Raw genomic sequence first — 23698 nt, forward strand, 5'->3', positions numbered from 1 at the left:
AAATGTAATAATTATATAATAATTTCAGTGTTGTTTTCTGGGCTGTTTATTGTAATTTTTGTAAATTTTTTTGTATTTTTCTTAAATCACAACATGTTTTACTAGCAAGGTGAGATAATCACCACTTTTCTTCCATGTTTGCAGGAACAGTAGAAATGTGTGTCAGTATCTTGAAAACAAGACAGGAAAAGGCAGATTCCTGCATTAGCTTTACAATTTACAATTTTGGGCCTCAATAATAAAAAATAGATTAGATAGGAGCCCACATTAGACTGAATAACAATTTTTTTTGGCCTGCATACAGTTTTTTCGTGTGTGTGTGTGTGTGTGTGTGTGTGAAAGACAGTTTTTTCTCTCCTGATGAAAATACAGAAACACACTCATATAAACACAAATAGAAGATCAGAGAGAAGAATAGAAGCAGTGAGAAAAAGCTATGGGTTGAAGTGTGTGTGTGTGTGTGTGTGTGTGTGTGTGTGTGTGTGTGTGCGTGCATATGCGTGTGCTCATCTTTTTAATATCCATCCCCGAGTCGTGACCAGCGAAACAAAGCGGATTGACCCTTGGCTTTGTTGAGCACTTCAGTTTGGAGATGCAGACACACAAATGCAGACACGTGTGCACTGTGACACACACACACATACACACACACACACAAAGATGCCATGCTGAAGCCAGTGACGTGAATGTACAGTGGGGGATGTGGATCAGTAATACTGAATGACAGACCTGTGTATATATGTAGGTGTGTGTGTGTGTGTGTGTGTGTGTGTGTGTGTGTGTGTGTGTGTGTGTGTGTGTGTGTGTGTGTGTGTGTGTGTGTGTGACAGGCTTATGAAGAGCGCCGTAAAAGTGTCTGCACTGCTCTGTCTGCTTGATCTCTGTATTTCTTTTTCTTCCTTCCCTCTTTATATATTTCTATACATTTTACAGTCAAACAGTGGTAAAGTATAGTACATTATTAAAAAAATATCCCTTGGTTTAATTGGCTGTCAGACTGCACTGTACATGCATCAGTGGTGTTTAAGTAAGTGTGAAAGCATTTAATATGTTTTAGGAAAGTTAATGACAGAAGCATCTCTTTGCAGGAAGGCACATTTGACTCTGTCTGCTGTTCATGAATTGTATCTGATTTCTTTGAATTAAAATGAATAAGAAAGTTGATATTTCATTATTTTTTAATAGGAACGCCTGACTAACACTTTGGATTTAGTGACTACATTTCACTTTAGAAACCTGGTATCATTTTATATCTTAATAGAATAACAGTAATAGTGGCAAATTGGGGACTCAGAGGATTTTAAAGAGAACACTGAATTAAACCAAATTCAGGTAAATGCTGGGCATCCATTCAAACTGAGACAAGGGCAACAATGTCATTCCTGGTGTGCCGCCTTTGCTGTAATGTCACAAGGCTGTAAATGTTTTAAGCTGGAATGAACGCAGCTTTATCTCTGAATATGGCTGTTAGTTGGATAGAGCCTTTGACCACAGCGCCGTTCCCTCTAAAGCCCCTCAACATGGAAGTAATAAAAAAAACTAAGTGGTGATGAGAAAGACAGAGCTGTACGTGTGTATGAAAAAGGGAAAGAGCGAGTGACAGATCAGTGAGAGAGCTGGAGGGAGGGTTAAGGGAGTCAGTCAGTAAAAATTAGCTCTCTGGGTTATGAGGGAGCTGACATTGACTCATGAGTGAAAGAATTGCTTTCAGCGTTGTATAACTCCTGCACTGTTCTCTTCTGTCAGATACTGCACGCTGAACGCTGTGAGGCAACCCTTTTTTTTTTTTTATACAGAGTAGGGATCAATTGGTCATCTCATTTTCTGTCTCTGCTTTAATCTCCACCATCTCCTCATCTTTCCGAATACAAATTTGCTCCCCTCTCTCCTTTTCCAGCTTATCTCCCTCTTTTTTTTTTTTGATTTTCACACTTCTTATTTTCACCCCATCTCTCTCTCTCTCTCTCTCTCCTCTCTTTTATCAGGTGAGTGCTGATTTCATAAAGAGTGGTGAGTTTACCCTGGAGAGGATGGGAGTGACGTACAAGGCCAAGGCGCACCTCAAATCTCCATTTGACCCTGAGAATAAACGCGTCAAGGGCATCTATGCTTGAGAAGGACCACACTCGTGTAAACACTGAAGCAAACACACACTTCTGGTTGATGAACGAAGCAGAGAGAGGCGCAACTGACTTTTTACATACAGGTGTTTAAATCTTTACCTCTCTGTCTCAAATGTTGATTATTTTATTCAGATTATATCTGTGATTTGATGGAACTTGAACACACGTGATGGAACTTGTACTCATTTAAAAATTTGGTGTTTTATGGATGGTGGAAAATCTGTATCAAGAATATCAGAAAGCTGCTGATATGATGAATCTGGTTCGAATGTTTTGTTGTTGAAGGTGTTTCATGTCCTCAGCAACACGTTTAGAGATAAATAAACTCCTGTGAATGCTCTCATGTGAGGAGTATTACTGTGAAGATTACAGATGACGTGTCAAAATCGTCTTATCTCCAGTAATCAAAGAATTTAAACCAGTACACCTGGGTAAACTGAAAACGATTCAGTTGTGACCCAGCTAACCTTGAGTAAGCCTGCAGCTTTACAGGATCGATCTAAAGGGCTCAAATAACAGCACATGATCAATTTTAAGACAGTTTAGAGAGAGAAACCAATCAAAACAAGCCAATTCAAAATGGGGGCATTAATGTGTAACTAATCCATGTCTGTTTTCAAATGCTATGATTTTTAGGCCTCCACTGAAAACACTAGTTAACTCAGACATCTTATAGTAGTCTGTCTTTGTGAAGAACAATAAGCCAATATTCATTATTATAGGTGTGATGGTAATGTTGTGTATGAAACACAGGCAGATGTTGCTGTTGTGCTTAACTTTTTTTAGCCCAATTATCAGTACTCTGGTACAGTCACATATGCATGTGTGTGTGTGTTTTTACTCAAAGTAAATACCATAAATTCCCAATTAGTAGCCAGAGCCTTTATGTAGCTGAAGAGAAAACTAGACCTTTATTAGAAACAGGCCATTATTAGAGTCAGACCGTTCACTCTAATTTTGTCCTTATACTGCAGTGAATTTCTAATTTATCCTAATGAGGAAATGAGGACAATATCTATGAGTGGTATCCTACGAGATATTACAGTATTGTATTAGAGAATGCAAGTACTCTCAAACTATAAACCATCTTCCCTAGCTTGAGGCAGTTTGAGTCAGATTACAATGACTGATGTTTGTGCTGATAACAATGACTAAAATCAGAGTTTTACTTGGTAGAGTGGTAGCGAGTGTTTATAGGAGCTGGGGAAAAAAGGGGGGAAAAAACACCCTGAAGCGTAGTTTACCAGCCAGGAACAAAACACTGCTGAAGAAGAATGACAGAAACAGACAACAGTTATCAGCAGCTGTTACAGATAGAACCCGTTTGTTTTCTGATCCGTCCTACTCTCCAGGGTTGTATTTTTAACAGATACATTGTTCTCTAAAAGGGTTACCATTTCATACATTCTTAAGAGCTCCCATTTCTTGTTTTGATGATAAATCAAACTCACTTATTATATTTTTTTGCATCTACTTCACAGTAGAGCCCTCCCAGCTGTATTCGCTTCACATTTACTGTGAAGCATCTGTGGGACACTTTGAGCAACAACACATTAAAAATCGCCTTTGCTTCATTAATTACCACTTTCATTTCTACAGTTGAGCTCAGTGTAGCGGTGTAGTGAGTGTTGTAGAACTCATCTAATCAATGCTGTGGAAAATTAAAAATGTGAATTATACTGAATTGTCTACCCGAGTCCGTATAGATTTTTTCAGGACGAGCCTTAATTTGAGAGTATATACATTGAGAGTTTATGATGCTTATTCGTGTATGCGCTTTGTGTGTGTGTATATATACATAAAAACTAAAAGGGCTAACATGTTTTCTAGCAACATGTTTCTGTGTTGACAACTCATGGTTGTTTGAATGAAAATGTCTTACTCACTTTCAATTTTTTGCAGTTAAAACTGACTTAAACAGCGGAAGGATATATCAATAGTTGAGCACCTTGAGAACTGATTCATTTCTGTAGTGCAGGTGTTGGTATGTACAGTAATTTAAGATGTTTAGTTAATCCTTTGTTTACATGAATGAAAAACTACAAAATGTAGTTTTTGTCTTTCCACACTTCTACAATTTGGCAATAAATTCTATTTTCCAAGTGTGTTTATACTCACTTAAACTATTAAAGTTTAGGCCAAACAGAAACTAAAGTTGATCTCACACACACTCTTTGAGAAGAATAGAAGAAGTGTGTTCAAGTAGAAGCAGGCATTTATATGTATAGCTACTACCTGCCTCTGCTGATGTGTGTTGCTGCACGTTCAGCACAACATGTTTACTAATGTGGACTGATTCATTGATTCTACCCAGAAAGCCATTAATCATTGAAATGGTTGTTCTCAGGAGTAGCTTAGGTTAATAACAAGACTTAGGCAGGAAATGTGAAGCAGACTTATAACACACTATCACTAATGGTCCTCTACCACAATGTGTCCAGAGGCTGTTTTTTTTTTCTAATAGAGTTTATCTAATTTCTCTTAAAAATCTTGATGATAGAGAGCAGATGAAGATGATTTTTAATTGTGAAAAGTATTTCACAATGCTTAAAAATGTGCGTCTCCGTGTTTTGTTTGGACAATGCATTTATTAATATATACTGTCTTAAAAGATTTTGACCAGTACAAAGAACAAAAGTGATCAGTTGAAGGATATGTCAAGTCAGACTCATTTATTCTGTCCAAAGCAATTTGTGTTTTAATAAATATCTTTTTAACTGCCGACATTATTGTGACTTTTCTTTCAATTGAACACACAAAAAATTAAGCAAACACGCACAGGAACATGTAGCAAAGGACACACTGAATATAGAAGTGGTAAGCTATAAAACTCATACATAATAGAACTGTTTATTACACACTAAAAATATCCAGTAAATAATATAATGTGTTAATGATATTTTTTAGTCAATATCAAGACGAGCAGGAGACAAAATGGAGCAAAAGAAATATGTAGGAGTATTAAATTCATATTAATTTACTTTAAAGTTTACTTTTATGACATATGAATAGGACTAATACTAACTTGTGTGCACTAATAATAACACAGACAATGAGAATTTGCATAAGAATATAACAGCAGGTGGCAGAAAGCCCAGCAGAGATAAGACCAGGGCAAATTCTATCAAATCACAGGAGCTTCTTCAGCGTTTCCCAGGTTAGGTGGCTTCTCCCTGGGCTGCAGTGTGCAGTTTTTCAGGCCGCCCCCCCTCGGGCGAGTCCCATGGGCTGGCTGGTGGGACTCGCTCCTCCCTCACAGGGGTAACGAGGTTTTTCGAGGACAGACGTCACCGCCGGTACAGGCTGTTTGTCCCACTCTCCCTGGAGAAACAGATATATGATGTTTTTAACATCTGATGTGTTGTTTGGTTGTAAAAACTTTCAAATAATGACAAAATTGGTGGTGTCCTTGATTTTTAGACAGCAGATTTTACTGAAGTTGTTGCACAGTTGTAACAGAATAGTGTATCAAACATAGTCAACATCTTAAAAAATAACTCAAGAACACTTCTTTTTTTATTTTAGCCTTGAAGATATTTTTTGTAGGCAGAGCTGTAAAACTGAAAAGGCTGCTTCCTTCCCTTTTTACCAGGCTCTGTCTCTCAACATTAGTTTGTGTTAAAAGATTCATTTCAGTCCACTTTTATGCAAATTTTTCTGTTAATTTATCACTCAAGTTACACGAATAACCTTGTTTACATTGTGTAGTTTTATTAATGCTTCAAAAATAATTTGCTGTGGTGATTTATGATCAGTTTTTCCACTTATGATGTCGGTGCTGATTATCTGCTCATTTAGTGAGAGTGAGAACATGTGTGCATCTAAAGCTGCAGTCAGATCAAAATTTGTGTGTGGTGTGGCCAAAAGCAGGGGGAGATAGTCAATTATAAAAGTTGTAAGTTGTTTTATTAAATATTTTCTGTCGTTAAACTCTGCCGCTGCTCTTGCACTCACTGCTGCTTGTATTATTTGCTGGGCTGATATGAAATAACAATATAAAATAATATTTCCCGAATGAGAGGTCCCTAACACACCCAAAACCCTCCCCTCTCAAACTGGCTGGAAACTGGTGCGCAACATTATGTCCTGCATCAAAGTTCAATCAGACTAAACTCTGCAAAGCAAAATAGGCAGGTCACTCTGCCACAGAAATTGAATGTGTCTTGCCTTGTTTAACATAGAAATGAACGGGAAGTCAAATCGGGTCTGACTGCACCATAACACTGGCTATAAGCCTACTGTTGCATTACTTTGAATTTATTTCACGCATGATTGCTTCCTCCAAAATATCTGGAAAGCAGTTGTGGTCAAAGTCTTTAAACTGCCTGCCAGTGGTGGCACTATTAATGGAATCATTTCCAGCCTCTCTAAAGACCCCCATGTTTGTTGATATTAAAATGAAAACTCTCAACAACATTAGCATACATGTGCTGTATGTAGAGATCCAGCAGTATGCTTTGTGAGGTCCTCACTTTTCCTGATCTGGATTTCCCTTCTACATGTCTTGTTTGGCCTGTTCTTTGCTGCTGATTGTTTCCAAACCTAGATCATCTCTGGTCTTTGTGACTCTCCGCCTAGTCGTGCTCTTGATGTATTCACCCAAACACTGGAATCTGTTTTATGTAGCTGTCCTTGTTTGCGCTTGCACAACTGATGTTGCACATCACGGAGAAATCTTTTTCTGACAAAAAAACCTTGAAAGGCCTCCACACAGTCTTCTACTGTAATTGATTTATTCATTCCAATCCAGACATCTTGTGTGTGTGTGTGTGTGTGTGTGTGTGTGTGTGTGTGTCAGTGTTAAAATTACAAGTTAACAAGCTGTCGGTTCAGCCTGTCAGACTGTACTGTCCAGCTAATGTCTGCTTTTGAACTGGTTTAATTGATGGCTCGGCAGTCTAGTGTGTATGTATGTATGTGTGTGAGATTTGGGACTCACAGGAAAGAGTTGTGCAGTCGACTGGTTGCAGTGCATAGAGAAGGGCGCTGTATTATAAAGGGAGTCCAGCACCTCTCCAGTGAATGTGTCCCACTGTAGTTGAGAATACTGCTCTGTCACATCAACCTCACCACACACACACTGGTCATTTTCCTGGAACCTGGAGGGCGGATTGGATAGAGGGAGGAGAGTGAGAGGTTGAAGGAAAGTCAATAAAAAATTGGGAGGGAGGCGGAGGGAGGTGGAGTGAGACGGAGAAAAGAAAGGGAGAGAGATTGGGGGAAAACAAGCAGTAAGAATCAGTATTGGGAGAACAGTTTCACTTTAAAGGACAAAGCATCTGGTTTTTTCGAGATTAAAAGAAGTAATGTGGTTCCTCGGAGTGAAGGACAAAACGGAGATGGATGAATGTTGAAAACAAAAATTGCTTAGTCACAGGAGATGGGAGAGGAAGATGCAAAATGGAAAAGAGAGAATGAAGGACAAGAGGAACAAGCAAATGATTTTTAGGAGGAGGGGAGAGAGAGATGGTTTGTGCGTGTGCTACCTGTTAATGAAGCTGAAATATTTCTGCAGGTATCCTGCGTCGACATGGCTCTTGCAGAGCTCCAGCTGAGTGCGAGGGTAGTAGTGAATGTAGTTAACACACATTTCCTCCATGATGCCAAAACCTCCCTTAGGAGAGAAAGGGATTTGGAGGGAGATGGGGAAGAAGACAAAGATGTAGTACGGAAGGCAGATGAAGGTATTAAGGGCGGGAGAGATGGGAAGGATCACAAAAATGAAGGAAATATGGTGAGTTTGAAGGAAAAAGATGAAGGAAAGAGAAAGATTAGAGAAGGAATACTCAAGGTTATTCTGTTGTCTTTGCTCAAGGTTAACTTTGGCAATATGAAAATAACACTGTATATTGATAGTGTGACGCTCACCACGGTAGGCTTGCTCCTATCTTCTGTGTTATAAGTACACTTTGTTATAAGGACGTCACCCTGCAGGATCAAACACAAACACACCAGCAGTTTGCCATATTTTAAGTTTAACAAAGAGCACTAAAGATAATTTAAGGTTACTGGCAGAACGTTAATTATTTAGGAGAGGCCGGTGGCCAGTGAGACAGAATGTTGCTTTGTGGAGCACAGCTGCTGCGGTTTTGTTTTGTCTTGTGTGTGTCCCGGGACAGACCGCTGGGAATTTCCCATCACAGCACTGATTTTACAGCCTGTCCCTATTTTCACTCCATTTAAGCATCTTACAGCAGTTGTACAGCAGCAAGGTGTTTTAATTCAACACTTTAAATGCAAGGAGGAAAGAATACATCTGGCACTACCGTTCAGAAGTACTTGGCTCAGCTAGCAGAACAGAAAAATTCACATTCTTGTCTGAGTGTAAAATCTGCACATTGGAACCATGTAATAGCCATGGCCTTTGGTCATTTCAAATGCAGGCATAGTCATCAACTTTGTACTTACAGGTAAAACATTCACCATTTTCCTCAGAACTCGTATAGTCTATAAGAAAGAGCACAAAAAGAAATACAGTATATTAAAGCAAAACATCAACTCAAAATTTATTTTTATGATTCCAATGTTCTCATATCTGTATTTTTGGACATGAAAACATCCTTAACACTCAAAGTGTGAGGTTGAGATCTGTGATGTGATGTTCATCGACAAAATGTTCAGGTCAAAATAAGTCCTCAGCACTGGAAAACTAACAAAGTATTTCTACAATATATTTTCCTGTCTAACATCTTAATTTTGTGCAGAGCCGAACATGTTGTGTACGGTAGATTTATTTCAAACACAGCAAGATAAAACACTGGTTGCTCTTGATGCTTTCCTTGGAGGCAGCTTTCATAGTTATTAGCTGTGTGTGAAAGGCTTATTAGCTTTGCTGAGAGTGGTCTGATAAAGTCTTCATATGCCTAATGAGGCTGCAGGGTTGAAACACCACCACACAGGTACACTCAGACTATTCTGCCATCGCCAGCAGCTGGAGATTTTATCGGGCAGTCTAGCAGATGTCCTTCTCTGCTCTGTGTGTGTGTCTGTGTGTGTGTGTGTGTGTGTGTGTGTGTGTGTGCCTGCCTCAGGATATTGCGCATAAATAAAACACAACAGATGTGAGCTGCTGTCTCTCAACATTGTTAATGTTGTTGTTTGTCAGTTTTGATGATGAGGGTTGAGTTGAAGGGCAGGAGTCTACTAGATGGAGATTTTGGTGTGCTATACTCGATTCATTGAAGGCCTATAATTTTCTGTAAAATACCGGTGGGTCAGAAAATTTCAGGTGAGGTCAGGTGATCAGTGATTGCCTGGCTATGAAGGTGTTCAATCAAAAGTATTACAAACAAGATATGCTGTCCATTTTTATTATCATCACTTGTAAAAAGGTCATATGGAAATGTTAAGCGTGTATTATGCAAATTATTCCTACAAGAATATGTTAAATAATATGTTAAAGAAGGCTGGTGATATTCTACATTTTTTTACTGTCAGGAAATCCCACAAAAAGACCAAAACCAACAATGTATTGATAGAAGTACTGTCAGTGTAGCCAAGCCTGATTCCTCTGTGCCAAAAACTATTGAAAACATCAGTGAGCCACAGTGTTGCACTGACTGACATCCTCCTTCATTATGAAAAACCTGTGCACTGTAGTTTATAGGGGTCAATGCCGCATACACAATCATGCTGCTGTAAATACTCACCAGAGCACCACATGCATATTAATCAACCACTGAAAATAGTCCCCCCCCCCCCAAAAAATACACTAATTGTTCTCATGTGAGTAATGTTTTCTGAAAGCTACAATGCCCAGCTGATTAAGGAAATTATTGAGCATTTTTTAAAGAATGAAACAATACATTTGTAAGATGTTTTTATAACCCTAACCGATGGACTTGAGGCTAACACATTGTTGGTTTGGGTCTGTTCATGGGATTTGTTGACAGTAAGAGATATACAGAATTATGCCAGTTATGCGATTTAATATTCTGGCTTTTCATAACCTTTGTAGCACCATTTCTTGAGCCTGCAACTAATTAAAGAGTATGGTACATGCAAAAGAAATTTTGTAATGGATCATTACAAAATGATCAAGCTGTACAGTGCCACTCTCTTTGCCCAATTCTTTAAAAAAAAATCACAAGGCCATTATATTCACTTAAACTGAAATAATGTGGAACACCTTGTCCTAAACTACATAAGCTTTATGTGTATATGGGTCGTGCACAGCGCAATTAAAGACTAATTCTAAAAAGACTTTACTGTAATGAAATGACTTCGGTTGGTTTTTATTTTAAAAGGTGCAGAAGAAGCAGCCAACAGCCAGCTTCAGTCTTCATTTCTCACTTATTTATTGAATCTTTGTCCTCTGGCACACAGCTCAGCGCGATGTGAAGTAAAACTCACTTTTATCTAATCTAATACAATATCAGGCACAATATACACAAGAGGATCTTTGCACCGAGTTCCTCTGGATAAACCGAGCCCTGCTGTCGCTCACCTGGTAGTGTGTGCTGAAGTGCTGGTCCTCCTGTACCACCTCCAGCTCTTTGCCTCCCCTCACCAAAACTGTCCTCACCCCACGCCCCGCCAGGTGGGTGTGCAGCTGGGATGCAAATATATAGATGCCTCCTGGAGGCAAAGCCTTGAAAAACAGGCAGACAGACAGAGAGAGAGACTCAATTTAGGCTCCAAAGATTATTGTGCTCAAGGGACCAAAACTTGAAACAATATGAGCCAGCTCAAATATGTTCTCATCATTCTTGACATTTGAGCATTAGAATCATTAATACTTTGATAAATAAGAGATTTATTGAATACATACAGTCTGGGTACACTTGGAGGAGCAGTACCCACTGAGGTAGAAGGTGTGTTGTTTGGGTGGGATAGCCATGATAGGAGTGTAAACAAGGCCCAGCTCCATGATCCCTGCATCATACCGCCTCAGACTGGGGGTGTAATACAACCGTATCCCTGATGAGTCACTCCGGCCTGCATGAAGAATATCATGGATCATTAATGTATTTTACCTACTGTCAGCTTGCTAGTAGATCATGTTAATATATTCAATACTCAAAACAAATTTAGTATGCATGAATAAATGAATAATACATTTATTTCAGGTGCTGTTCATCTCAACAAATTTAAGATTTCTGAGTGAATAATTACAGACAGCAGAGAGATTATAATGTCACTGAATTTCACAGGTGTGATGAGCGTATAATGTGTATGGAACAGAAAAGACTCAAATATGGCAATGTAATAGTCTATACTATCTATAATAAGATATTAAGAGGTGATTTTGGTGATATTTCTGATGTGGGTTTAATTTGCAATGTCCCCAGTTCAAGGATCTTTGTTGCATTTCTCTCTAATCTCATTTCCTGTCAACTCTCTAATAAGGGTATAAAATGCTCCAAAATACTTAAAAAGAAAATTAAAATCAAGCTAACTGAGCACATCAGTGTTGCTATTATTGGGGTTTGACCTTTAGTGTCAGGGATTGTAAGCTGATCCAAAGCCTTTGCTCTATGTTCAACTGCAATAAAAGTTTTGAGGAAGAGATAAGATGATATACACAAACGTAACAGAAAACGACGCTAAAACAAGACGGATGTGTAGAGAATTAAAAATAGATGTGTGTGCGTATTCTAAGGTCATATCAGGATAGGGAAAGCAAAGTCTATAGTGAGATCAAAAGGTTTATCTGAATTTTTTTTTAATGAATTACTCTGTTGAAGATAAGCCCGGAGCTCCTCGGGAGAAATACAGAGAATCCTGCTGCTTTTGTGTGTGTAAGAGAAAAAAAAAGACAGAGTGCATATAGTATGCCGAGGTTCAAGTGTGTGCGTGTGTGTGTGTATGTACCAGATATAAGGAGAGGGTTGTGATAATGGACCTCCAGACGAAGGAACCTTGAGGAACCCGGTCCACCCATAGGCAGCCCTGCATCAGGAGGATAGTAAAAAGCCTGCACGAAAACACACACACACACAATTTATTATTTATTGCACAGCTGTTTTGAAGTAGCAAAGACTCCTCTCCACATATCTTACAGATAATTTAGAGCTACTGAGTAAAAATGAAGTTTTTGTAACTTATCTGCAAGAGTCAAAATGCATTTTAATGCATTTTATTCCTATATTTATTAATATTGAAAAGTTTGAACATCTTCACAATATGCACAACTTGTGGTTTGCTGTTATATTCTGTTAAGAGTTGTATTAGAGATAGTTAAAGATAGCTTAGTGTTTTAGTGGAAGGAACTGAACCATATTCACAAACTGGGACTTTCATGCACTAAGGTAAATAAGGTAAAGTAAATTTCACATTTTTTGAGGAAGGAGCTAAAAAAAACAGATTTTTTTTAGTATACTGTCATTCCATTCAAAGCAGACGTTATTAGAGGATGACAGAAAGAAGTCACTCAGATGTACATTCCTGTGCAAACATGTACCAATTAAAGTGTTGAAAGACATATATCAGGCCTCTTTGGAGTCTTGACAGATGTTTCTTAAACCTCCAGATGAAAAAGTTTTATTTCACAGCAGGATGTTAAAATTCAGTTTCAGACTTCTATCCAATCAATGTCAAACCCGTCCTCCACCCTCTTAAGGATGTGATCCCTTGTCAAAGCGGCATATCTAAGGAATCACTATTATATCAGACTCTTATTCACCTTCTTGTGCATACTGCAAAAATGATAGGTAACCTCTTGTGATAGACTCTACTAGTGTGGCTTTCTACACAAGTTGAAGGGATGTCTACTCACAAACTCCCAACCAGTAGCTGATTTTGTTTTCAATCTATTGACTGAAAGTGAATGATTGTGATACAGAACACAGACCATTTGCTCCAAACAACAAAGTATGTTTGTTCCTTGGTTTGAGCCTTCAAATGTTTTTCAGGCCTTTGTGGATCTATAGTCTGGCTCAAAAAATGTTTATTGATCATTTCTACCCTGAGAAAGGTTGTATTCTCATATGGATGCCCCTTCTGGGAGGCCAGTTGAACTTGAGAGGTATATTTTTTCTTTTTCTTTTTCTTTCACTCCATAGATTCTGAACTGATCTACTTATTATAGCTAAGCCACTTCTACTGATGCCGTTTGTAATGCAAGAAAGATTTTTTTTCATTTGATCTTGCTCTCACGTCATAACAGTAAAATCCTTAGAGATTTGCTTTCTCTTCACTCCTCTCTCTCTCCTACACACACACACACACACACACACACAAACACATCTCTTTTTCTGGCACTGCCCTCTCTCCTCGCTTTCTGACAGTGTCATACATTATTGTTTTTATCCTCTTCCAAACTTCCTGGACTCTCTTTTCCTTCTTTCTCTCTTGTTTTGTGTTTTTTTTTTTTTTTTTGCAAGGCAGCATTTCCCTTCTGATGTGGTGCCGTGGAGAATTAAACAACACTATTAAGAGGTGATGAAAGAGCCCTGAATATTTCCCACCTAATCTTGTCCTCACAGCTCAAAGAAGGCACCCTGCTTGTTTTTGTTTGGCTGGCTGTGTTACAGTGGGGAGCAGAGCAGAGAAATATGGTGACAGGTTCACCGTTGCCTGTCCTCTTTGCTTTATGTGACCAGCCGGCTGCTTGCTTGCTTCGTCAGCCAGCCAGTTGGTAGTCATAGTATGTTTCTTGGCTGACTTATAGGATAGGTTCACAAATTTTCAAGTCTGTCTTCAAACAATAGTCAGGTGCCAAATTAATATTGAAACTGTTTTTCTTGCTGTAATCATTGTCCTGTTCATACTGGCCATTAAGAGATCCCATCATAATGCACTTTCAGTGTAAGTGATGGGGACAAAATTCCCCATCATTTACATTGTAAACTCGTTTGGAGGGGATCTCTTAATGGGCAGTTTTAGCAAGAGGAATGATTACAGTGAGCATAACCTCTTTCAGTGTTCATAAGGGCACCAGACTATTGTCTAAAACAGACTTGAAAAATTGTGAACCTATCCTTTTAATGCTAGAAGAATGACTGACTGACTAGCTAGTTGACTAGTTCATATGACGCAACAGGTGCACTAAAGTTCAATTGAGGGCTCCTTCTAGCTCTGGTATCTCCTGAAGGGAAATTTCTGGTTCTTGCTCTTTAGCTGCTAAATGCTCCACAATGGTCACAAGCAAGCTAATTGCTAACTTTGTCTGTGTTGGGCAAGTAGTGTATCAGATTTTTTTCTTGCTGAAAACAGCTGCCGAGGTTGATAAAAGAAGTTAAAAGGTTACATAGATCTGAGGGAAACTTTATAGTCTGGTGATAATTATCAGTGGGTTTTGTCAATTTGATCAATTGTAAATATAAAAAGAGAAGCAAAAAGTTGTTAGATTTCAAATACACATGGAGTCTCATATTACACCAATCTGTCTGTAAAATAATCATCAAGTTGCATAAAACTCCAGTTGATATAACCATCCAGCAGTAGCTGTGAGCTCTGACTGGTTAGATAACTTGCTAATTGTCAGATTAGTAGTGAACAGAACTCTCCATGCACAGCCAGTATTTTCAATCAGGTGCTGGTCAGTTACAGGAACATCTTAGGTGAAGATCAAAGTCAACCACCGTACACTGAATTTACTTTACTGTGACTTTATTAGGAACAAACAACGTGTTTCACCTGTAGCTTCTTCAGGTTCACTCAGCCTGTCAGATTAGTAGGTTGAATTAGAATATCTGCCATGATGAAACCTTTTGTGCCTCTTCCTAAGCTCTAAACATACATACTGTACATGCACATGGTTTTCATCGGTGTTCCGGTGTGTGTATTTGAATGTCCATGTAAGCGAGTGTATGAAATTTTGCATGTGCGTGTGCTTCCCACGCACGGACTGTCTCCAAGCTCTTAATAGACTTGTGCTGCGTGTGGGATCATCTTTACAGGGTTTTCTGTTCACATTTCTAGGCTTGGATATTACTCCAGTAGGAGTTTTTTGTTTATCTCTTATAATAGGTACAAGTACTGGACCGAAACCAAGCTTTATTCCAACTTTCTCTTTCAATTAGTTCTTTCAATTACTCAAAAACTTGAGTATGTATAAGTTTATTCTTCTTAATTGACTGTGTGTGTGTGTTTGTGTAGGTGGATGATTCGAGTTTTGAGAATATTTTTATTGCACAGTTTTTGTTTTTTGTGAATAGTCAGTGGAGAGTTCCCACTGGGGTAAAATTAAGAGAAGAGAGTGCTGGTGTCTGTTTCCCATCATACCTCAGCACCCATAGCCCACGCAGCAAGGACATGGCGGCAGGAGTTGAGCTTGCCTGGTTTCATCTTGTCATCACAGGAGCCGCTGTACTCTGGAACATTGCGGACATCCGGAGAACATTCAAAGACCTCTATGTGGTGCACGATGGCCTCGTTACCTGTAGTTATCACTGACTCATACTGACAGAAACACAGAGAGAGAAAAAGAAAAAAAAAAAGAAGTTTTATGTGTTTCTATTGCTAACAGCTGTGGAAATAGTGCTACCTCAGATAGGTATGTAAATGAAAACATCAGCACATATATTGCTTTGATTTACGTTTCTTATTTCTAACCATGACAATGCAGCTGTTGTTTTGTTTGGCTCGGCTGGTAAACAAGGAGCAATAATAGCTGCCTGTGCACAATCTCCATCTCAAACACCCACTCTGCTGTTTGCAAATAAACTCTGTGTAAGGGTTTCCATTTTTAGAGGCGTTTATACCATAACAATGTGATTCTTGGGCATGTTTTCCGGCAGCTTCCGGATAAAGCACCAGTAGGTGGTCTCTTGATTTGGGATGGTGACATTTGGCGCCACAACCTCCAGCGTCCGCACATCTGGTGGCAGGGTGGGCGACGGCGTGTCGGGGCGTAGCATCAGCACTCTCTGCACACCTGTGTGGATCCGGGACAGGTTGAGCTGCTCCAGTGAGGTGAGCGGTTGATCCAAGAATCCATAGATGACGTGCACAGTTCCCTCCTGACCAATCAAAAGCAATCAGAGAAAAAAGGATGTTTGATGGCTTCACTGCAGAACATGAACAGCTGACGTGTGTATTTCAAATTAATCGTCTCTCATGATTATTATTTGGCTGAAATGCTCACTAAGGCAAACACAGAGAACTTTTCATTATGTTGTCATAGTGATGAGTATGGTGGTTTTGTGTCTGCAACTTAGAGGCCTAACGTGGTACCATGGAAACCATAATCATTATAGTGAATGCTCCAGTAGATATTGTGCTTATCATTCCAACTTCCTGAGTATTTTACATCTACCTATTTTAAGTCCACCTAGAAACTAACACATTCGGTTAAAATACACTGTATCATTCTTTTGGTTACAGACATGCATTCAAACACCATCGTTCCCTCATCCCTCCCATGTTGTCTTCTTCTTCTCCTCGCCACCTGTTAACTGTCAAGTTCAGTCTGTTCAAGATTGACAGATGTTTTTTTTTTGGCTTGTGGCCACATGAGACATATGGAGCGTGACAAGTGTGTTTGCCCTTTACATTTGCTCTGGTAGGGTGGTGAGATAACATGAATGTACGTGGAGAAAAAATTCCTGCTGTAAATCAGTTAAACATTATGTGTGCAACAGCTTTAATACAGGATAGTGAAGTTCAAAGTGCTTTACGGGTGAAAAATGAATAAGATAGTAAAGTTTAAAGGTCTAATTCCTCGCTGTAGGATCAAGGATGTCCTGCACACCATTCTTAACATTTAGGAGTCTTCAGTAATAGGTGTGGTGGGTCAACAAATACAATGCCATGTTTGCTCTGGCCCTGCTCATGTGTAAATGGTTTACACCGCTGATGTGTAAAAATGGTGGTCACACTATTTCAACTGTGTGAACCCGCCTGTGGTACTTAAAATAACTTGTTGCCATGAATTCCTCGAGAAAACTTGTCAAATTTCTGCAATTAGTTGCTAAAGAATCTTGCAGAATTTGGTACAGACATTCATGAACCCCAGAGGCTGAAGCCTGATTGACTTCGGTGTTCCCCTCAGTTTTCCTTTAGTGCCACTATGAGGTTGACATTTCTGGTTTTAGTGAAACTATTTTGACAGATATTTGATGGATTAAGATATATTATGAAAATTACCACATTCCAAGGTGACACCCTTTTCATTCCAATGAAAGCTGCTCATTCGCACTCGAGTTGTGCAGGGATGACTGTTACCTTGAAAAAAATGTATTCAACCTTTTCAAGACATTCCTTTTGTAATGATTGCGTACTGTATATGGGAAAAAGTCTTTTTGAGCCAGCGTGTGTCATGTAATTAATCAATACTACAAAACTACACTACAATACTACACTAATACTAAGTGTGGCCACTAGGTCAAAATCACCTATCAAGCAAGAGGATACCAAATTTCTCTAAGCAGTAGACATTGCAAAAATGAACCAACCAATAGTATAGAGTTCAATTTCTGTTAACAAGTACAAAAATCATTTATATTCATATTCACACTCTGAAATTGTTTTATGAAAACTAATAGACCCACATTTTGCTCCCCTGACATGTAGACACACACATATACAGTGAAAGTAAGGCTTTACACACCTCTATGAGGTAGTCTCTGGGATCACATGTACTGAATGGTCTTTTAAAGAGCAGGTAGAAGCCATCAGGCTTCTGCGTGGCTTCGATCAACTCGTAGTCTTGTTGGCTGTCCAGTGAGACGTTACCCTCACTGTCACTCCATGCATCCTGAAGGAGAGGACACACACACACACACACACACACACACACACACACACACACACACACACACACGGAATAATTGAGACAAGTCCAAATAATGAATAAAATCATATAAATAAACACACTGCATAAACAAAAATGGACAGCACTTTCTTAAACGAGGATCAGTTAACAGAAACAACTCATTTCCATTTTAAAATATGTATAAATGATGAGGTCGGGCGTAGCAGAGCTGCAATCGCCAAGTGAAATTCATTATTAAATCTTTGCTGAATAAATCTCAGGGGAGCTCAATATCGCTGCAGTAGTATACTCTCCAAACCAGGTTGGAGATTATACTACATGTGGTACTAAAAATTTCAAACTATAGCAAAAAGTAAACATGGTCGTTGAATTTTGCAGGAAAATGTCGGAAAACAAAACTCAAATGTCAAAATGTCACTGATCAAATAAATGTCACCATTTAGACACAAACATAATTTTACACATATCATATTTTATCACAACATGGTTGCTTTGATAGAGATGTTTCACTGGGGATTATGATCCAATAAATAAAAAGAAATCATTGAGACTGCGGCTGTTGGTGTTGTGAAACCTTTCACAACTCAGTATACAAGACTCTACCTCTCTGCCAGGAGGCTTTGCAACAGCTCAGTCTATCTGCTGCTGTTATGTTTCTCACATTCATATCTGTCCAGAATAGCACCTAAGATCTCTCTCTTTATTTCTGTCTCCATCTCTGTCACTCTTATATAACTGTTCTGCACAAACGGCAAAGATTTTGAAGCCAACAATTTTTGAAAATATATACAGTATATATAAATCTAAAAAAAAAAATATGGGCAATATACAGTATGTGTTGTGTGAGATGGTTAAGTGCTTCAAGTCCTTCACCTGACTGAAGAAAGGAAAGAATATGAGAAATAAAAAGTCTTCTGTCCTTTCATTTCTAGTATGATTTGATGAGACAAAATCTTAAAATTCAAAGCCCCATGTTCCAATTTGAATACATCAATTTAAATAGGGAGTGTGATGTTGAAGTGTTGGTGTGTGTGTTTGTGTGTGTGTGAGAGAGAGAGTGTGAGTGAGTGTGAAAGAGAGAAGCGTGGCACAGCAGTGACCTTTCCTCTGCTGGTAATTTTGCCCTCCTGAGGGATGAGAGACAGATGGAACAAGAGGAGAAAGAGCGCGGGATAGCAGGGAGGAGATCAATTTAACATGAAAATTCTTAACAATGATGTCATTGCTACATTATGAACATTTGATTTTAAACTGCCAGGACATAGTTTACTGGGGATTTAGGGAAATAAATGGTCAGAAAAACAAAGCTGAGTTTAGAAATGAGGTAGAAAATCAAAGTACTGTACTATACAGCACTTATTAAAAAAACTCTTGGCTTGTCCATACTTTGTCATCTAATTACATTAAATTTAGTCACATTGAGTTTAATTATGAAGCAACAATATGGACTAAACTGAAATCAATCCATATACCCAAATCCAGAATTATAAATTGATTATCATAATATAAGTAGTCTAAGAGGATTAACCTCAAAGGTAATTTGAGTCTTACTGATCTAACTTAATGAGCCATGCCTCAGGGTGGATTGGCACACTGATAATACTAACACATGCACACAAACGTAAGTATGTTGGCACTAATGAGACACGATTATGTGTTCCTTCTCATCCCTCCTGAAACTGCACCGTTCAGTAGTCTTCATGTTTGTGCCTGGAGAGTGGCCTCTGGAGTCCTGCATGCTCCCTCTGGCCTCTGATCAAATCACAGCCGAAATTCACTGCAGAAATTTCCTCTCTGTGTTTTGTCTCTGCTGAATAAGACCAAAAAAAAAAACTTTAAAAATGAAAAAAAAGATGAAAAAGACCCCTGGTAGAACTATTACAATAGTCCCTAGTGCAACCATGTAAAGCTTTATAACTTTTTAATTCATTAAGATTTTTCCCATTTTTTTTCTTTGACATTTTTGTCAGTTCATATTGCAGTTAATGTAAAATGAGATTTATATTGTAGATCGACCTAATTTACTGATGTTTTCTGTATAATGGAAATAATTGTACTGATTGGAAAACTATTTAAAATGTCCTTTTTTTTCTATATATTGCTGAGGAACTAGTTAACACTGCACACATTGTCTGCAGCTTTGAGTCACTGTTCATCATGGCGGAGGGATACGCCTTTGGAAAAAAAAGACAATGAAGTTATACACAATATTTTGGCTGCTATTACAAGTTAAACTAAAGAAGCTGTGTAAGAGACAAACAGTTATCTCCTTATTTGCTCACAGCTTTGGCTATATTTATGTAAATTGTTAATATGTCTGGCATCCACGGTAGCCTATGAACAACCTTTACAGATTTTGGTAGATACACAGTCTCAGTCCTTATATTAATAATGTGACGCTCACAGACAAAGAAAAGGAAAATTAGAAAATAAGAAGAAAAATGTTTTTCTACAGAGAATGAATCTGGATTGACACTGGATCCTTTTATAACTGCATTGAATTGCTGTAGTATTCAACCTGCGTATGGTTTCTCATTAATATTTCTACATTTAGCATATCACAATAGTAAAACAATGGACAAAAATGCAAATGAAATAGAAGGTAAATTAGGTTTTTCAAGCAAGATTAATTATTTTTTAGAAAAATTATCAGGAAAATTCAGAGAAAAAAATCTGAGTTAGATTTCTTAAAAAGGCTTGGTGTGACAACAAATGAAAATGAGGCATTGTACATCTTAATCAGCGCAGGATTCAATTTTGATATGCTAATATCTGCTAATGATCCCCCAATGAACTTCAGCTATTAGTGCAGTTTGAGTGATTTCCAATTAGCAGGGGCCGATAACATCCTTTGTGACTATGTGATCATGAGCCAAGCCGTCCACCAGCTCCTCATGCAAAAACACCAATCTCACGCCCCAGGGACCACAGACAAATGAACAACACCAAGAAAGAGGGAAACGGCCACTCCTTAAGGATTCTCATGTAATTCCCATACGTTTATGAGTCTTACAAGCAAAAAATGGGAAGTGAGAATGAGAAAGATGGTTTGAGTTTTAGAAACCTGCTTGCTACCCTCAATTTTTTAGAGGTAAGCCATGCCCTGTCTCAATCATATAACATTGATCCCCATTGCTTACCCCAAAGAAGCTCTTGGTTCCAGAATCCCACAGCACCACCAGGTCAGCGTTGGTCAGCTCCCCACGGTCAGACATACCCAGGACCACGCCACGTCTCAGCTCTGCGACCCTCAGCTCCATGTACACCTCCTGTTCGGCGTAGCTGATGTTCCAGGCCAGCTGGAGCTCCCCGCGTGGGTCAAGTGGCACACGGAAGGGCATGGGGAGAGGCGGGAGAGGGCTGGAGGGTGTTGATTTAAGGCTAGACACTTCAACAGCAGTGGAAGGCGCCTGGTACGAAGACACCAGGATGACCATCAGGGTAGCCAAGGCAGTGAAGTACATGATGGTGACGTCCTGAAGGCGAAGGTTTTTATTGAAGATCCTCATAGTCCAAAAAGATGGATCTCAATCTGCTGAATTTGTGTTTGTATGTTGGTTTTAGTGATTACCTTTTCACCCCTATTTTGTCCTTCAGTCTTGCTCAGTCTCTTCAGCTAAAGTTGATTTGAAGTTCAATCCAAAAAAGTTGTGAGGACAGTTTTTCTCCAGTGTTGTAACAATGCTGTAGTTCTATATGAGGAGTAACTCTCTAAACGCTCACTAGTTTCGTTTTGCCTTGTCAGCTCGGCTCTCTTTACTGGCCACAGAAGACTCACTATCGCTCTTGCACCAGTCAGGTGAGGTTGTTTTTTCTCTTCTTCCTGAGTTTTCTTTCCTCTCAGGCCCTCATTTGCTGAAAAAGTTAAACTTTCTCCTGACTATCACCAACTTTCCAGACTTAAGGTGTCTCTGGTTCCAAGTACTTGTGGGTTTTGTCTCTTTCCTCTGAGCAACTGCTTTGTCTCTCTCTCCGTCTCATCCCCCCTCCCTGGTTTTTAAGAGACTCCTCCCTTGTGAGTTGCCTGTTTTTATCCGCCCTAATGGTATTACATTTGTTGAGGAAAATTGGATTGTATTCTTTAAGCCCTGGGGTCAACCATGATTCTGCACATCTGCCAGTCCCTAATTGATCCAAATTCAACCATGGACATTATCAACAACAATCGGCTTCGACTAACAAAACTTTATTGCTCTCTCCATCTCTGTCTTTTTTGCTTTGGCAATCATGTGTCATACATTTCCTGACATAAAGTATTTCACGCACCATGCCTCTCACCTGGCTTTTTGGGTATGTGATTCAAAGCAGATTTAGGGGGAAGTGAACACTTGTGGAAGCGTAAACAAGGCATTAATGCATTAGTCCTTAAGCCCTCACCTAAGGCTACAAAAGACCTAATCAAACTGTCAATTACGGGTTTCAAAAGCAAGACGGACACTTTCAAGTTGCTTTAAAAGGTTAGTGAAGCCCCTGTGGAAATGTATGTGTGCGCTTGTGTCCGTCTGTGTGTTTGCATTTGGTGAGAAACATGTGAGTAACAGTGGACAGATAGAAGATAAACTGTTCTCTAGCCGGTCCCCACCTTCTGTGCACATTTGAGAATAAATACAGTATAAAAATATAGCAAATAGAGAGCTTGACAGAAGTGATGAATTACAATGAGAGAACACAATGTCAAAGAAAGAACTGTAGAAATCAGAATGACGTAAAATAAAGTTTGAAAGGCACCAACACCACTTGGGGGTTTTGCCAACTTAGCTCGACCAGCCATGAAACCTTCAGTATTATGTCATCAAACAGGGTGGAGTCCTCTTGGCAGCATTTTCCAAACTGGTCATCTAGCTCCAGTTTTTTGCATTGCTGACAAAATGCATTCTGCTGAATACTCCATATACAGTGTATCTGATCATAATAAAGTTTATTTGTGTAATCGTAGTCACAGAATGCTTTACATACAGCAGACAATAAAATACAGGAATAAATATATCATGTATAACACAAGCATGTGCTATGGACAGCCAACACTTTTAATTCCAACTTTAGCAAGTAATTTCACTGATGAGGTCCTCTGCTCTACTTGAGGAAGTGCTAATAAGTCAGTGGAGACCTTGGTTGGACCGAAACCCTGCAAACTATTGGCCCTCCATTGCACATAGGTGACCAACTCTGTTAAAGAACATATCAAGACATCAAGCATAAAAACTTAAATGCCAGTAAATACAGTAAATACAGTTTTAAGAAGTTATTTAAAGGAAGATAGTGATTTGAGTTATGGAAATAGTCAAAACGTTTCTGTCTGAGGCTGCACACAGGAAGAGCATTGTGGGTTAACAGCTCAAAAGATGTTTATTGTGTTTAATTGCTCTTTAAAGTAATCAGGACAGAGATAAATAAGGCACAGATTGCCAGTTTACAGGGAAGGCAACCTCATTTTGTGCATTAGTCAAATCTCACTCTATGTCCTGTTCTATAAGGATGATTCAATAAATTTCAAGGTCCCTTGAATTCCGGGGAGAGTTCGTCATCAAACGTGCTGTAGGGTGAATGCAAAGTCTGCATGTGTTGGATTAAATTTTGTACATGACGTCAAACCATTTCAATCCTTTTCCGGAATAGGCTCATATATAAAGAAAGCTTTGGATCTGTGCAGAAAACAGAGATCAGGACAGAAAGACCCGGACTGGTATCGTGTTGGTTAATGTAATAAAGACGGTTTGTCCCTGAGGCAAACAGAGATCTGCGTGGCCTTCTGATGTCTCTGGCCTACACACGAAGCTCAATAACCTTCTCTCTTTCTCTGTGTCTGTACAATAATTGTTTCTTTTCATCTTTTACACCATCACACTTCTACTTCTCTCCTCAGTCTGTTTTTCCCCTGTCACACTGCTCTCTGTTGCTGTTGCTGATCACCCCCTCA

General features: G+C 39.0%; 2 protein-coding genes across 2 annotated transcripts in view; one reads left to right on the plus strand and one right to left on the minus strand.

The window, feature by feature from the left end:
* sardh (sarcosine dehydrogenase) overlaps positions 1-4845 on the plus strand; it is a 50482-nt gene extending 45637 nt beyond the window's left edge. The window contains exon 22 of the mRNA XM_044333454.1: positions 1986-4845. Coding sequence (XP_044189389.1) covers positions 1986-2114 — 129 coding nt within the window. The 3' untranslated portion in view covers positions 2115-4845. The remainder of the gene's footprint in view (positions 1-1985) is intronic.
* Positions 4590-22452, minus strand: dbh (dopamine beta-hydroxylase (dopamine beta-monooxygenase)). The gene is made up of 12 exons (XM_044333455.1): positions 20922-22452; positions 17617-17763; positions 15770-16027; positions 15291-15467; positions 11937-12039; positions 10894-11060; positions 10570-10713; positions 8532-8570; positions 7992-8051; positions 7610-7737; positions 7063-7222; positions 4590-5444 (listed from the first exon to the last, which is right to left on the minus strand). Exons 1-12 carry the CDS (start codon positions 21288-21290, stop codon positions 5319-5321), a joined length of 1878 nt encoding a protein of 625 aa, XP_044189390.1. The 5' UTR covers positions 21291-22452; the 3' UTR covers positions 4590-5318.
* Positions 22453-23698: the final 1246 nt, after the last annotated feature.

The sequence above is a fragment of the Thunnus albacares genome, chromosome 18 (assembly GCF_914725855.1).
Source record: "Thunnus albacares chromosome 18, fThuAlb1.1, whole genome shotgun sequence".
Lineage (NCBI taxonomy): Eukaryota > Metazoa > Chordata > Actinopteri > Scombriformes > Scombridae > Thunnus > Thunnus albacares.